Source organism: Enhydra lutris, unplaced genomic scaffold (genome assembly GCF_002288905.1).
Source record: "Enhydra lutris kenyoni isolate GAN:26980312 unplaced genomic scaffold, ASM228890v2 scaffoldscaffold10, whole genome shotgun sequence".
In the NCBI taxonomy this organism is placed as follows: domain Eukaryota; kingdom Metazoa; phylum Chordata; class Mammalia; order Carnivora; family Mustelidae; genus Enhydra; species Enhydra lutris.
Genome location: NW_019154094.1, coordinates 40,401,547 through 40,413,638, shown reverse-complemented (window position 1 = coordinate 40,413,638; position 12,092 = coordinate 40,401,547). Strand labels below are relative to the sequence as shown.

The window sequence follows — 12,092 nt, the reverse complement described above, 5'->3', positions numbered from 1 at the left end:
AATGAAGTTTTTTGTCTGTTTTTTTTAAACTAAGAAATTTTTGAATGATCAAAGTTTCTAGGAGATAAGCTCCACCTAACAGAACAGTCACCTGGTCCCTCACAAAAGACAAAAAAATATCATAGAAAAAGATATGATTAAGATTTTAGTGGCTCTACATCTACTGCAAGAATGATAAAGAACAAGCTTAGCTTTCTATTAACCTTAAAAATTCCTACTTAAGCTTTATAAAATTTCTTATCCTATTTTACCCATTTTTAATTAATACTTTACAAATATGTATCCAGACAGTTTCCAGTCACTACAACTTGCTTTTAATTAAAGATGCTCAAGAGCTGGCTAATTTGTTATTCTAAGGGGTTCATATATTTGAAAGAAATGATAATCCCATTATATGCCCTCTTCTTGGGTTCAGAAAAGTCTCAACTACTTATAGGGAGTCTTTCACCCTTTGATCCTTACCTGCATTTGGGAACCAATAACTGTATTATTACAGGCCAATTCAGTCTTATTAATAGTGTCTAAAATAGCAGGTTTGCCCACAAATTCCTTGCTAGAATGTAGATGTTGTTCAAGGGCGTTCTGTACATCTGCACTGTACTGATTAGTGAAAGCTTCTTCATACTGATCAGTCCATAGTCTTATCCGATTTTCCCATCCCTCAGTTGTATTCTCATCTAAATTCTGTGCTTCAGAAGGAGAATTCTGTAGAGAACAAAGGTCATGTAGGTTAGGAAAATCCATGCATAAAAATGGGGGGAAAACAGGCTGAATTTCCAGAGAAAATTTATTTTCACTTGGCAGTTGGTATGGCATAAAAGAGTAATGGCTTGGGAGTCAGGGGATCTGGCTTCTAATCATGGTTTCATTACCAATGAGATGCAAGGCCTTGCACAACTTCTTAGACAAGCTTCGTTTCCTCATTAATAAAGTGAGAAATTAATCTGGATGATAGTCCCTATCCCATCACTGTGAATTTATGACCATTTTTAAATTACAGAAATTTTGTTCTTATCAGAAGAATGACATCAAGCTCATAAGAAAATCTTGATAAAAATAAGCAAGAGATATACCTCAAAAGACTACAGTTTAAATTTCAATACTTAGAGTATCTGTGTACCAGCCTAAATTGATATTATTTCACTACTCTCCAGAATTTCTTTTTGTGACTTATTATTTTCATTATGCAATTAATACATGTTCATTCTAAAAATACATGTGACCCAAATAAATAACCCGTGATCTCGTTTCCCAGAGAAAAAGTCATCATTCTGGAGTATATCTTTCTAGCACTCTATTTCTGACAGTTTATACAGCTGCACTCTGAGGAGGTAAGGTGGGGGCAGGGGAGTGCATAAATGGAGTGTAGTAAATGCTGGGAGGTATTCTGCTCTACTTCTCTAGGAAAACCACTGTCTTCTATGGTGACAATACTGAGAAAAGATTATTTTATCTCAATAACATTATCCTAAACAGACAGTTTTTATGTCTGAGATACAGAGACACAGCTTAAGTCTGACACATGTTCTCCTCCATGGTGTTAAAGACTTAAAGCATCATCAGAAAACAAAACCAACACCGATAGAGATGATGTCGTAACAGTGATGACTAGAAGGAAAAGATACCATAGTACCAAAGCTACTTGCAAATCCATGTCCACACTCAAGTTGCAAATACAGGCATTAAGATATACTTTCCATGAATGACACAGAAAAAATTTAAGTCTACCTTCACAACTGCTTTCTTTCACTTTTGTGTCATTGTTTATGATTGACTTTTGTCTACCATCCTTTCCCCAAGGAACAGGGAAATGAAAGGAAAAAATTAATGCCTTTGTTTTCTACCCTTCTCACCAGAGTCCAAAAGCATGAACAATAAACAAAGGAATCTAAGAAACATCTGAGGTCAACACACTGAGAACACAGTATCACCTGCTTGAGGTATGAGGAGCAGCTAAGCAAAAGAAAAGTTCAAAACCTGAGATGTAAGGGTATTTATCAGACTGGGGAATAGGAGAGCCCAAACAGTATTCCCAGGTTTAAGCATTCAGCAGTGATCACTAAACCAACGACTTACAACACTTAACATATACTGGAAGCCACTGTCACATTACTAGCTGTTGTTCACTAATACAACTCTGACTACTCTGCTTTCCCGTTCTTCTGGGTACTCAAGAAGCTAACTCCGTGTGTTTAAAGCATGGTTCTCAAGCAGAGGTGATTTCTGTCCCCAGAAGACATTTGGTAGTATCTGAAGTCATTTTTGACTACCACACCTGGGTGTATGTGTTACCGGCATTTAGTGGTTAAGAGCAGTCTCCAGTAGACAAGCTTTTGATTCTGCGATTAGAAATCTAAATGATAAATACTTCCCATCCTTATGGCTCCCAACCAAATCTTTGGCGGTGTTCTTACTAATAATGAATTGAGTACAAATTTGTAACCCAACTTAGAATTCTGATATGAGAATCAAAATAAACTAATTATTTTTATTATTTAAATTTTAAGATGCCTGTGGGACTGTCAACATCTTGAAAATGCAAGCAGTATTTACATGTAGAGAGGTTTATAAATAGTTTTCAGAGGCAGCCAGTCAATAGCTTTCAAAAAGGTTTTGAACACTTGGAGGCAAGTTAAACAGTTAGCTGATAAAAGAGAAAAGGCCTTAACAGCTGTGGTCAGGGGTATGTCTGCCCCATAAGTCTATTTAAGATCCCCTCTAAGCAAATGAGACAAAAATAAAGGGGGTAGTTAAGGCAATTGTAATTTCTTACAGGAGACAAATCTAGCAAAAAAAATAACAATTAGGCTGTGTTACAAGACATCCCAGGACTCTGATGCTCTTGGGCTCCGAGTCCTCTCCCATTGCTTTTACAGATATGTACAAGTCTGTTTTATAGGTATATGCTAGGTGAGGCCTTCAAATTTTAGATAAAAGGTCACCTATGATCTCTTTTAACATCAGCTATATTAGTGTTCCGTATATACTTATGTATATTAGCCTCAATAAAGCTTTTCCTTATTAAGATTTTAATGTTTATGCCATATAACTGTCAATAGCAAAGATCCTGCTTTTTATTATTTACACATTTAGGGATAGGAGTTCTTTTTTTTTTTTTTTTAAAGATTTTATTTATTTATTTGACAGAGAGAGATCACAAGCAGGCAGAGAGAGAGGAGGAAGCAGGCTCCCTGCTGAGCAAAGAGCCCGATGCGGGGCTCGATCCCAGGACCCTGAGATCACGACCTGAGCCGAAGGCAGCGGCTTAACCCACTGAGCCACCCAGGCACCCCTAGGGATAGGAATTCTTATAGAATTAAATTAGATTTTAATTCTAAGTAAATGTTTTGAAGCCAACTGGGAGCTATGCTGTCCTCCTACATATACACAGGTAAAGGAAGATACCAGACAGTAAAATCAAATCTCCTTTGGGAAAACTGTTCTTTATCACCCAGTACTTAAAAGTCCTTTTAAACCATTGCAGGTAATTTCTCAATTCTCCAACCACCACCCAGTATCACCTTATAAGCACTTTCATTTGGTAACTGAAGAAAAGAAACACATTAGCATCATTTGAATTTTCTATACCAAATAGATATGCCAGGAAAAATACAGTTCAAAACGAAGTAATTCCAGTAAGAGTAATTCCTATCGATAATACTACTTTCCTAACTGATGAAATTTACCCTCCCAACTGGTTATTAAAGCCCACGTGGTGCTAGGGTGGGTGCAAAAGAGATCCTATATCACTAGAAAAACCTCAGTCCTGGGGTGGAGGCCAATTAGAAGGACAGAAAACATCAGCCCCCATTTTGTTTAGTAAATGTCACTTACCCCCTGTCACCGCCCCCTCCCCTCAGAAAAGCGGCTAATGAAAAACCAGTAAATAAGGCTGATTACAGAAAGGGAAAATATTTCAGAAAATGGCCAAGAAAACCTACTTTGGAGAAAGGCTCTACGAAAACTGAATGGCAACAATTACAAACTAACAAAAAGCAGAGTCCAAGATTCCCAGACCATCAATGTCAGGAAAGAAGCTGACCAAAATGCAAGATCACAGTGAAGTAAAACACAGCATCAGGGAAGAATACCCCTTACCTTCATCCGCAAGGACTTCCGGGATCCCTCTCGAAATGCCTATCCCAAAGAGGAAAACAAGTAGAACAAAACAAAACTTGGTACCAAGAATGACAGTTATACCTATCTGAGACTAAAACTAAGGCAAGAACTAGTGTTTTAGTCTGTCCCCTTTCCCTAGGTAACAAATACAATGGAATCCCCCACACTATTATCAAGAACAGGGGTAGCTCAAGGCCAGTGAACTTTGAGGCTAACTCTCTTTCCATGGTGAATCTAAGTAATTAACAGGGAAGAGCATGCATCACTTAAATCCTATATGCACCCCTGACACCAAAAGAAAAAGTAAATAAAAACATTTTGTAAGGTTGCAGATTTACCAGTTTTGAAATTAAGAAGAAAACAAAGACCAATCCCCTTAACAAGGGGTGGACAAGTCACCTAGGAGCAACAAAGTTGCCATGATGGGGAAGAAAGAACACAAAATAGAAGAGGTTTCTCCTGGAGACTTTTTAGTTGAGAATACAGTAAAGTGACCACAACACTGAGGAAGCCTAGATCATTCAAGAGATGTTTCCTAACTTTTTTGAAACAAGGAAAAAACAATCAACCCAATGACATGAGGTGGGCAGGATAAGAATTTCAGACTACGCCTCGGGACTGAGGAGGTGGGGAGATAATGAAGGATAGTGGAAGCCTAGATCGGAGGCTGCAGCACATACAGGCTTGGCCAGATGGGGCTGGGATTTCATATCTGGGATGGGGTTTGGAGTAGAAGAAACTTTGTGCCAGTTGTAATGGTATGGAGTGGCAGAAGAGAGGTTGATTAGCCGATTTTTGCAAGCAGAGCAAAAGTGGCCCTTCAAACATCTGGATCAAACACTTCTTAAAAGAATTTTGGCACCTTCTTGGTCCAAAATTTGGGCTATTTCAGACATATTTCTATTTAAGATACTTTTACCCTCCATACCTTGATTTTCTTCGTCTTTGCTGCTGTACGACCCTTTTCTGGACTCTTCTTCCGCTTCTTGGGTTTGGTTCTTCTAACAGTTAAGGTGATGCTTGTAGGTGTGTGCTGTGTTGCTGTGTACAACACAGTGGAAGGAGAAAGCTCCTCATCCCAGCTTTCTGTTGCACTGCTATCCCCACCTGAAAAAAAGTTATTTCATAGTTCACATGTTGTACAAATAGTGTCCAAGTGCATTTTAAAAGCAGCTTATTACTTTATCTTTATTCCTTTTCCATATTCAGGAAGTCATAACTTCCATTAACTCTGTCATGTGTAGAACAAAAATACCCACCTTTCTTAGGAAAACAAAGTTCTTTCTGTATCACTGGCATCAAGCAGAGAAACTCTGTTCAATATCGATATATTTTCCCCCCTTGTACGAAGTCCCCAAGCTCCATCATCTCAATGTGTTAACACAGAAAAAGGATCTGTCTTATTTAGTATGTGTGCTCACAAGGAATATTTTGATTGTTCTGGGGCTAAAATGTTGTTTCTGGAGACGTTAATTCACAACAAGACAATTACACAGAAGTTGTGAGAGAACTGCTTTCTCTTTCCATGAAAAGCTGGGACCATGGGGACTTAACAGGAGTTCTGGAGATGACTGTTTAAATCACAAAATATTTATCTGTCAAAACATGGGCCCAACCCATTTTTGGCTCACCTGATATGTTGTCCTGCTTCCGCCGATGAAGTCTAATAACCTTCCCCCTGCTCATTCCCCTAAAGAGGGAAAATAAACTTAAAGTAGTCCTTCCAACAGCATGCAGCACATCATTGCACACATGGGAGAAGTGTCTCTGCATATACTACCCCCTTCCTCCCACCTACCAAATGTTTCCAGGACATTAAATTTCATATCAAATTCAATAGCTTTAACATCAATCTCTCATTCCTTGTTGTCAGCAATTCTCACCTAGTGCAGAGAATTCGAGCCAAGGAGCACTAAGGAATCATCTACATTAACAAACACAAGAAAGAATACTTTGAGCTTTTCCCTACTAATAAGAAACCCTAATCCCAGCAACCCAGGCTTAAACTGAGATGGAGCATGATCTTACCTGCACTTGTCACAGTTGAGAAGGAAGCCATCCTGAGAAAGACCACAAGGACACCAGGTAGGAACAGTCTCTCCTTCAGAGTTCGGGCTGTCTCCACAGCGTTCCTCTACGGGCGACGGCAGGCCATTCAGGTCAGAACGAGGGATGATCGTCTGGACAGGGGGAGAAGCAGGAGGTGTCGGAGGAGGAGGGGCTCCGTAATTATGATCCTGAAAATAAGATTTTTTAAATCAACAGTGTCCAAACACTGGCCCCTCTCTCCCCTAAAGTATGGTACATATGGAAAGAAAGAAGAAAGTAGTACCCTTTGTTTTTTGGCTTCAACCAGGAAAGTGATAAAACAAAATGCCAAGGTCAACTGGGACATAAAAACAAGAACAATGATGCAGGGCTAGACGTCCGCTGGAGGCAGGGAAGTGCAAAAGGGGCAACTTCGTCATGCTGCATATAAACATTTCAAGAAAGTCACAATGTATAAGAATGGATTACACTCCAGGAAGATCACTGCTCTGGAGAGAAACAAATGCATACTCACAGCATAAGGCAGTCCTCGACACCCATGCCTCTGAGTGGTCCCATAATTATGAGTGGAATACACGCTCTTCTCATTAACTGCTGGACTAGCCTCCACAGATTCAGGGCTGCACAAAGGCGAAAAGCAACGCATGATAGCATAACACCTAATCTTCCCTTAAACTAAGACTTTTAACTTCCCATGCTAACCCCTCCTCTTTCCACAACCACCAGCCACTAGAATAAGAGAAGGAACTCAGTGAAACAATCTGATTAACATAACTAAGCCTATAAATAACAGGAGTGTTATTAAATGTGAATTTGTGTGTAACATGAAGCCAGTACAGGCAGATGTCTCAAGGCAGGCACCTGGAATACAAGGTGTCCCTAATGACAAACACAAACGTACCAGCTGAGCAGGGAGTTTCCCCTAGAGAAGCCACTCTGGGCTGGTTTAGACTCAGAACTATTCTTCTTAATTGGATCTCTTAATACTTCCATGAAACCTCACATGACATTTGCAGTGAGTGAGATGATGAAAGTGCCTTCTGCACTGCCCCAGGGACCAGGCCCTCTTCCATTCACTACCAAGACAGGATACCCTGAAGAAAGTACAGGTAAAAACAATGGCATCTTATATTTATCATACCTCTCATCTTGATGAACCCCCAAAAACCTTTGAAATATTAGAGTAATAATTTCTCATCCATCAATGACATGCAAGCATATCAAGGACACAATTACTTAACAGCTGCATGGTAATACCACAGAACTTCAAAATATTCAAAACTGTAATCAGAGGTTATTGTTTATTGACAAATAATAAGAGGAGTTGTGGCTACCATTCTGAATCTCCCATTATTTTCTAGATGCTTTTATATACATTAATTCATTTACTCTGCAACTAGTAAACATGGTAAATAGCACCCCATTTTTATAGAAGGAAAAGTTAAGGTGGTGAGATTACGTGACATCACCAAGGTTACACACTGACAGAGCCAGAATTTGAAACAATGTCTAATTCCAAATCCTGTGCTCTTTCCACTGTGCCTGTCTGGTTTGGAAAACCAGGTTAACATTCTATCTTCCAAGAAAATGATAAGAAAATTTAAGTAGCCAGGCTTGTTGAGAAGCCTGGTGTGATATCTTTTTACCCTCACTGAATGGAAAGCAAACTGTTCAAGTATAATTTAATATAAAAACATTATAAATGTGTTCAAATTTAGAAATTTAATTGTAAGCCTTTACATGATAATAAAAAGGCATAGGTAACAAAGGACAAAACACAAGTTTTGGGGAAAATAAGAACTCTTTACTCTGATTGTTACTTGATTCAAGTTTTTGGGAATTTTGAAAGATTATTAAGGAATGCAATTGTATGACTTTGCTAAGCTCAGTAATGGATTATCTGTCATTTAAATTAACTAGAACAGATTCACAAATCAGAAACTCCAAGGACACAAATAACTCAGCTTTAGAGATCAAAGGGTCTTTTAGGGAATCAAATAATGCGTGGTTTGCTTTAAGGAACATACGTTTTTCCTGCTTTCAAGTATACAATACACATTATTCGGCAGGAATAAACTGTGCAGTTCAATGTGGTGCAATGTCAGCTGAGAAGTGAGGGATAAAAGAAAATTCTGAGATATATCCAACTCACCCAGTTATATGCTCCAAAACTGTGAGAAGGGATCTTATTAATAACAGCAAAGGTAATTTCTAGGTGAAGAAGAACTTTAGACATAGGAAAGTATTCTGTTAGTGAAGTGCATGCATTTTATTCTTTAAGAGTGTCTGCAAAATGGGAACTGGGGTGGGGGTACATCAAGAATGCAGGTCAGTATTCTTGAGAAAAGATGATCTGACATGGCTCACTGAGAGGCAATCAGCTCTGAGTATTAGGAAACAGGTGGGGTTTCCTAAATGAAACTGAAGGGAAACAAGCATTAATAAAATGAAGGCAGAATTTAGTTTCTATGATGGACAGTTAAGAGAAAGTAATAACTTTCAACACTGTTAATTCAGTAAATAAGTATTCCAAAAAAGCTGTACATATTTTATATAAGAGATTTTGTACCACTGAACACATGGGGTGAAATATGGCAGCTGTTTATTAGAAATGGAATTTTTCTGGACGGGAAAAAGGAAAGTGGCATGAAATAAAAGATGGCCATGGAGATGGAGCTATGTTGGTTGTATCTTACCCATCTCCAAACTGGGTAAATATGAACATATGCACTTCATGTGCAAGTCTAGGGAATAAAAATAAAATGTGTTTTGTGGAGGTTAAAAGGCCATCCCACTGGACAATACTTTCTAGTAAAGCACAGCGTTTAATATATAGCTATGCGTGCCAAGTATTAAAATTTAACCTCATGTCTTTTGAAAAGGAAACTCTGCAATTTTCATGCTGGCTATCAATTAAATAGTTACATGTTGATCAATAACTATACAATTTCCTAGAATATTTCTTGACATATATATCAGCTCTTATCTCTATTTCAAAATATGGATTAAAAATCTGGACTGTTAGGATTACATTTCCTTATTAGCCAACCATTTTATGCAAATGTAATTATAGCCTACGTCTGAACTACTATGACAGCTGGGCACATACACGGAAGCCATGCTAACAATAGATATTGCATCAATTGTGTTTTAAATACAACATGCAACCTGCTGCTATAATGCTACCTCTTGGAAAATGTCTAAAAATCATTTATGGGAGAACTGTAAATTCAGAAAAATCCTTGCTTTTATTATCTAGAGGTTCTCCTACAAATACATAAAAAATGCATAATGCCTACTCTTATTATCAGATTTAAAATCCCATGAGATATGGTCTAGGTCTTTTACTCAGTTTAGTATGTTGCCTTTAACACAAGTTTAATTTTAGGGTGCCCAGAACAGCGGAATATGCATGACAGTGGAATATGCATGGTGAAACATTAAAACATCATCTAAAATGCAACAGAATGGTACATAAGCTAATTGCTGAGATTCTCTTGCTTTGTGGAAATACTAAATGAGTAACTGTGTAACAACAGTATCAGAAATCTGTCCAGAAATTACAGATGAAAACGTTTCAGGAAATAGAAACATCAGAGTCAAGTTTTTAGGCCAAAAGTCTGCAAATACTTCTGGACTCCCTAGCAGCATTTATGGGTGGTCATCTCTGCACTCTGGGAAAAACACCAGTTTTAAGAACTGCTTTAGGTTTTTTTCTCTACTAGTCCCAAAGTCATTGCTTTAATCTCTCTGTTGAAATTTTCACAAATGTTAATGCTGTCTACCTGTGTAGTTTATTAGACAATTTATGTAAGAGGCAGTGGTTGACTTTATAAAAAATCTGTTAACACTATACAATTATAGTTCTTAATGCAGGAAGATTTTTTTAAGTATCTGGGAAACAGTTACAAACTTGAAAGTCTCAGCTGCCAGCATAACTGAATCTCTCAGGCATGCAAAAAAATAAAAACAAAACAAAACAGGAAAAAAAGCCCTGGAAGGAACACAATTCCACCCTTCCCATTCCCCACCCTCCATCTTCCTTTTTATATGGGAATAAGGCCAAAAACTTTCAGTTCTTGACTACCCAAGAATACAGTATACTGCTTCTTGGAGTAGCTCCATTTTAAGTCTTCCTCTTTAAGGAAGACAACAGACAGTTAAGTAATCCTAGGTGGCTTTGTAAAGAAAATATACATGCTCTTTACTATATTCTCAGTTTTAAGGAAGAAAACCACTATTAATCAGGGATGCAGTTGAACCCAGAGCTCTGGTACAGTTGCTTTGCTTTGCTGAAGGGGGAAGAATCCCCAGGGACTATGAAAATGGCAAGAGAAACAGGGGAATTAGAGCAACACCCACCTCACTCAAGAAGTGGCTGTGGGATCAAGAGTCTGAACTGGACCTGAACATATTCAAAACACCAGGATTTTTCCAGCCCAGACCCTAATCCCTGGTACTGCCTGGAATAGACTTGGCTTCTGGGGGTGTGCTGCCCCCTAGGCCCCTTGGGTCTCTTTCGCTGGACTTTCACATCCTGGTGTAGTGCCACTTCGTCTTGAAAGGTAGGGGGCTTCCACTTCCTTTCTGTAAGCAAGGAAGATTGGGTACAAGGGAGGTAAAAGGACAAAAGGGGGAATCTGTGAGCAGGGGGAATCTTGGACAACTTAAAAGAGAAGGGATACAAAAGGCTAAAATTTTTTAAACTGTGAATAATATATAAAGTTTTATAATGAAGGCCTACCTTCATTGCCATTTGGTATTTAAATTCTTCAAGAATTGAGAGTCTATTTTAGGGATTGGGCTTTTCGACAAACTCTGAATTCCTAAAGCTGCTCTTAGCTGAAAAAAAAGTTTGGTACCACTGATTTTGAAGGTCCTCTTTCTAGGCAATGAATATTATATAAAAACAGATGACACTACTTTCAATGTTTTCTACCCCAAATAGGAGAAGTTCTAAGTAACCTGCCCATATAAAGTTTTAGCCCCTTTACTCTAGAACAGTGAGAAGTACATAGGAAGAGGCCTTCAAGGAAAATCAGTTGGAGAGAACTCCTCATCTCCCTCCTCAGACTAATCATTAACTCTACAGAAGCACGTAGTGACACCGACTTTATTTCAATCTTCCCCACCCATCAAAACAAATGAAAATGTAATCACTACTGTGCAAATTTAATTCAATTATATTATTTACTAAGAACCCCCCTCCCCCATTCTTTTCCTCCCCTTTCTAACTCTTTTTTTCCCCTCCAACTTCTACGGGCAAAAAGGGAAAGGCCTAATGTCATTTATGGTGGGTTAGACTTGGGTTTAGAAAATACTGCGTACTTATTATTAGATGCCCATAAGAAAGTTATCTCCACACAAACTGGTAACGCACCTACTACCCAGAAAGTAGCACTTACTCTGATCCAGCAGCCATATCTGAGTAGGATGTATCTGGTGTGGTGACTCCCAGAGGGATTGCAATGCTCATGACGTCCAATACAGCAGAGAGTGGAAATCACCGGGTCCAATTAATGGAGACTGGCCACTCTGAGAGTGGGGGTGAGCTGCACAGTCTTAACCAACATGTTATGGACATGAGGAATCCTGCACAGAAAAGGAACATATCTAATAACCAGATAGTTCTTTACATTTAACCTAAATGATACTGAGTATTTTCCCATTTTTATTTATTAAAAAAGATTTAGGTATTTGAAAGAGAGAGCGAGAGAATGTACCAGTACTAGTGGGGGAGGGGCAGAGGGAAATGGGGAGAGTGAAACCTAAGTAGACTCCCACTGAGCACAGAGCCCAACATGGAGCTCAATCTTATGCCCGAGATCACAACCTGAGCCAAAACCAAGAGTCTGATACTCAACCAAGTGAGCCACCCAGGTGCCCCTATTTTTCCATTTTTAAATAAGTCTTTTAAGGGGTAA

General features: G+C 38.6%; 1 protein-coding gene across 9 annotated transcripts in view; it reads right to left on the bottom strand.

Annotated features, from left to right (window-relative positions):
• The window catches only part of LOC111144365 (SET domain containing 5), an 83,328-nt gene that overhangs the window by 33,357 nt on the left and 37,879 nt on the right, over window positions 1–12,092 (bottom strand). The window contains exons 3-11 of one of the 9 annotated variants that reach the window (XM_022498631.1): window positions 11,574–11,760; window positions 10,531–10,755; window positions 7,070–7,262; window positions 6,683–6,788; window positions 6,148–6,356; window positions 5,751–5,809; window positions 5,048–5,226; window positions 4,099–4,137; window positions 463–705 (exon numbers count right to left, since the gene is read on the bottom strand). In XM_022498631.1, the coding sequence (XP_022354339.1) occupies window positions 463–705; window positions 4,099–4,137; window positions 5,048–5,226; window positions 5,751–5,809; window positions 6,148–6,356; window positions 6,683–6,788; window positions 7,070–7,161 (927 nt within the window). In that variant the 5' untranslated portion in view covers window positions 7,162–7,262; window positions 10,531–10,755; window positions 11,574–11,760. The other 8 variants (XM_022498634.1, XM_022498633.1, XM_022498636.1 and 5 more) reach the window with 8 other exon arrangements.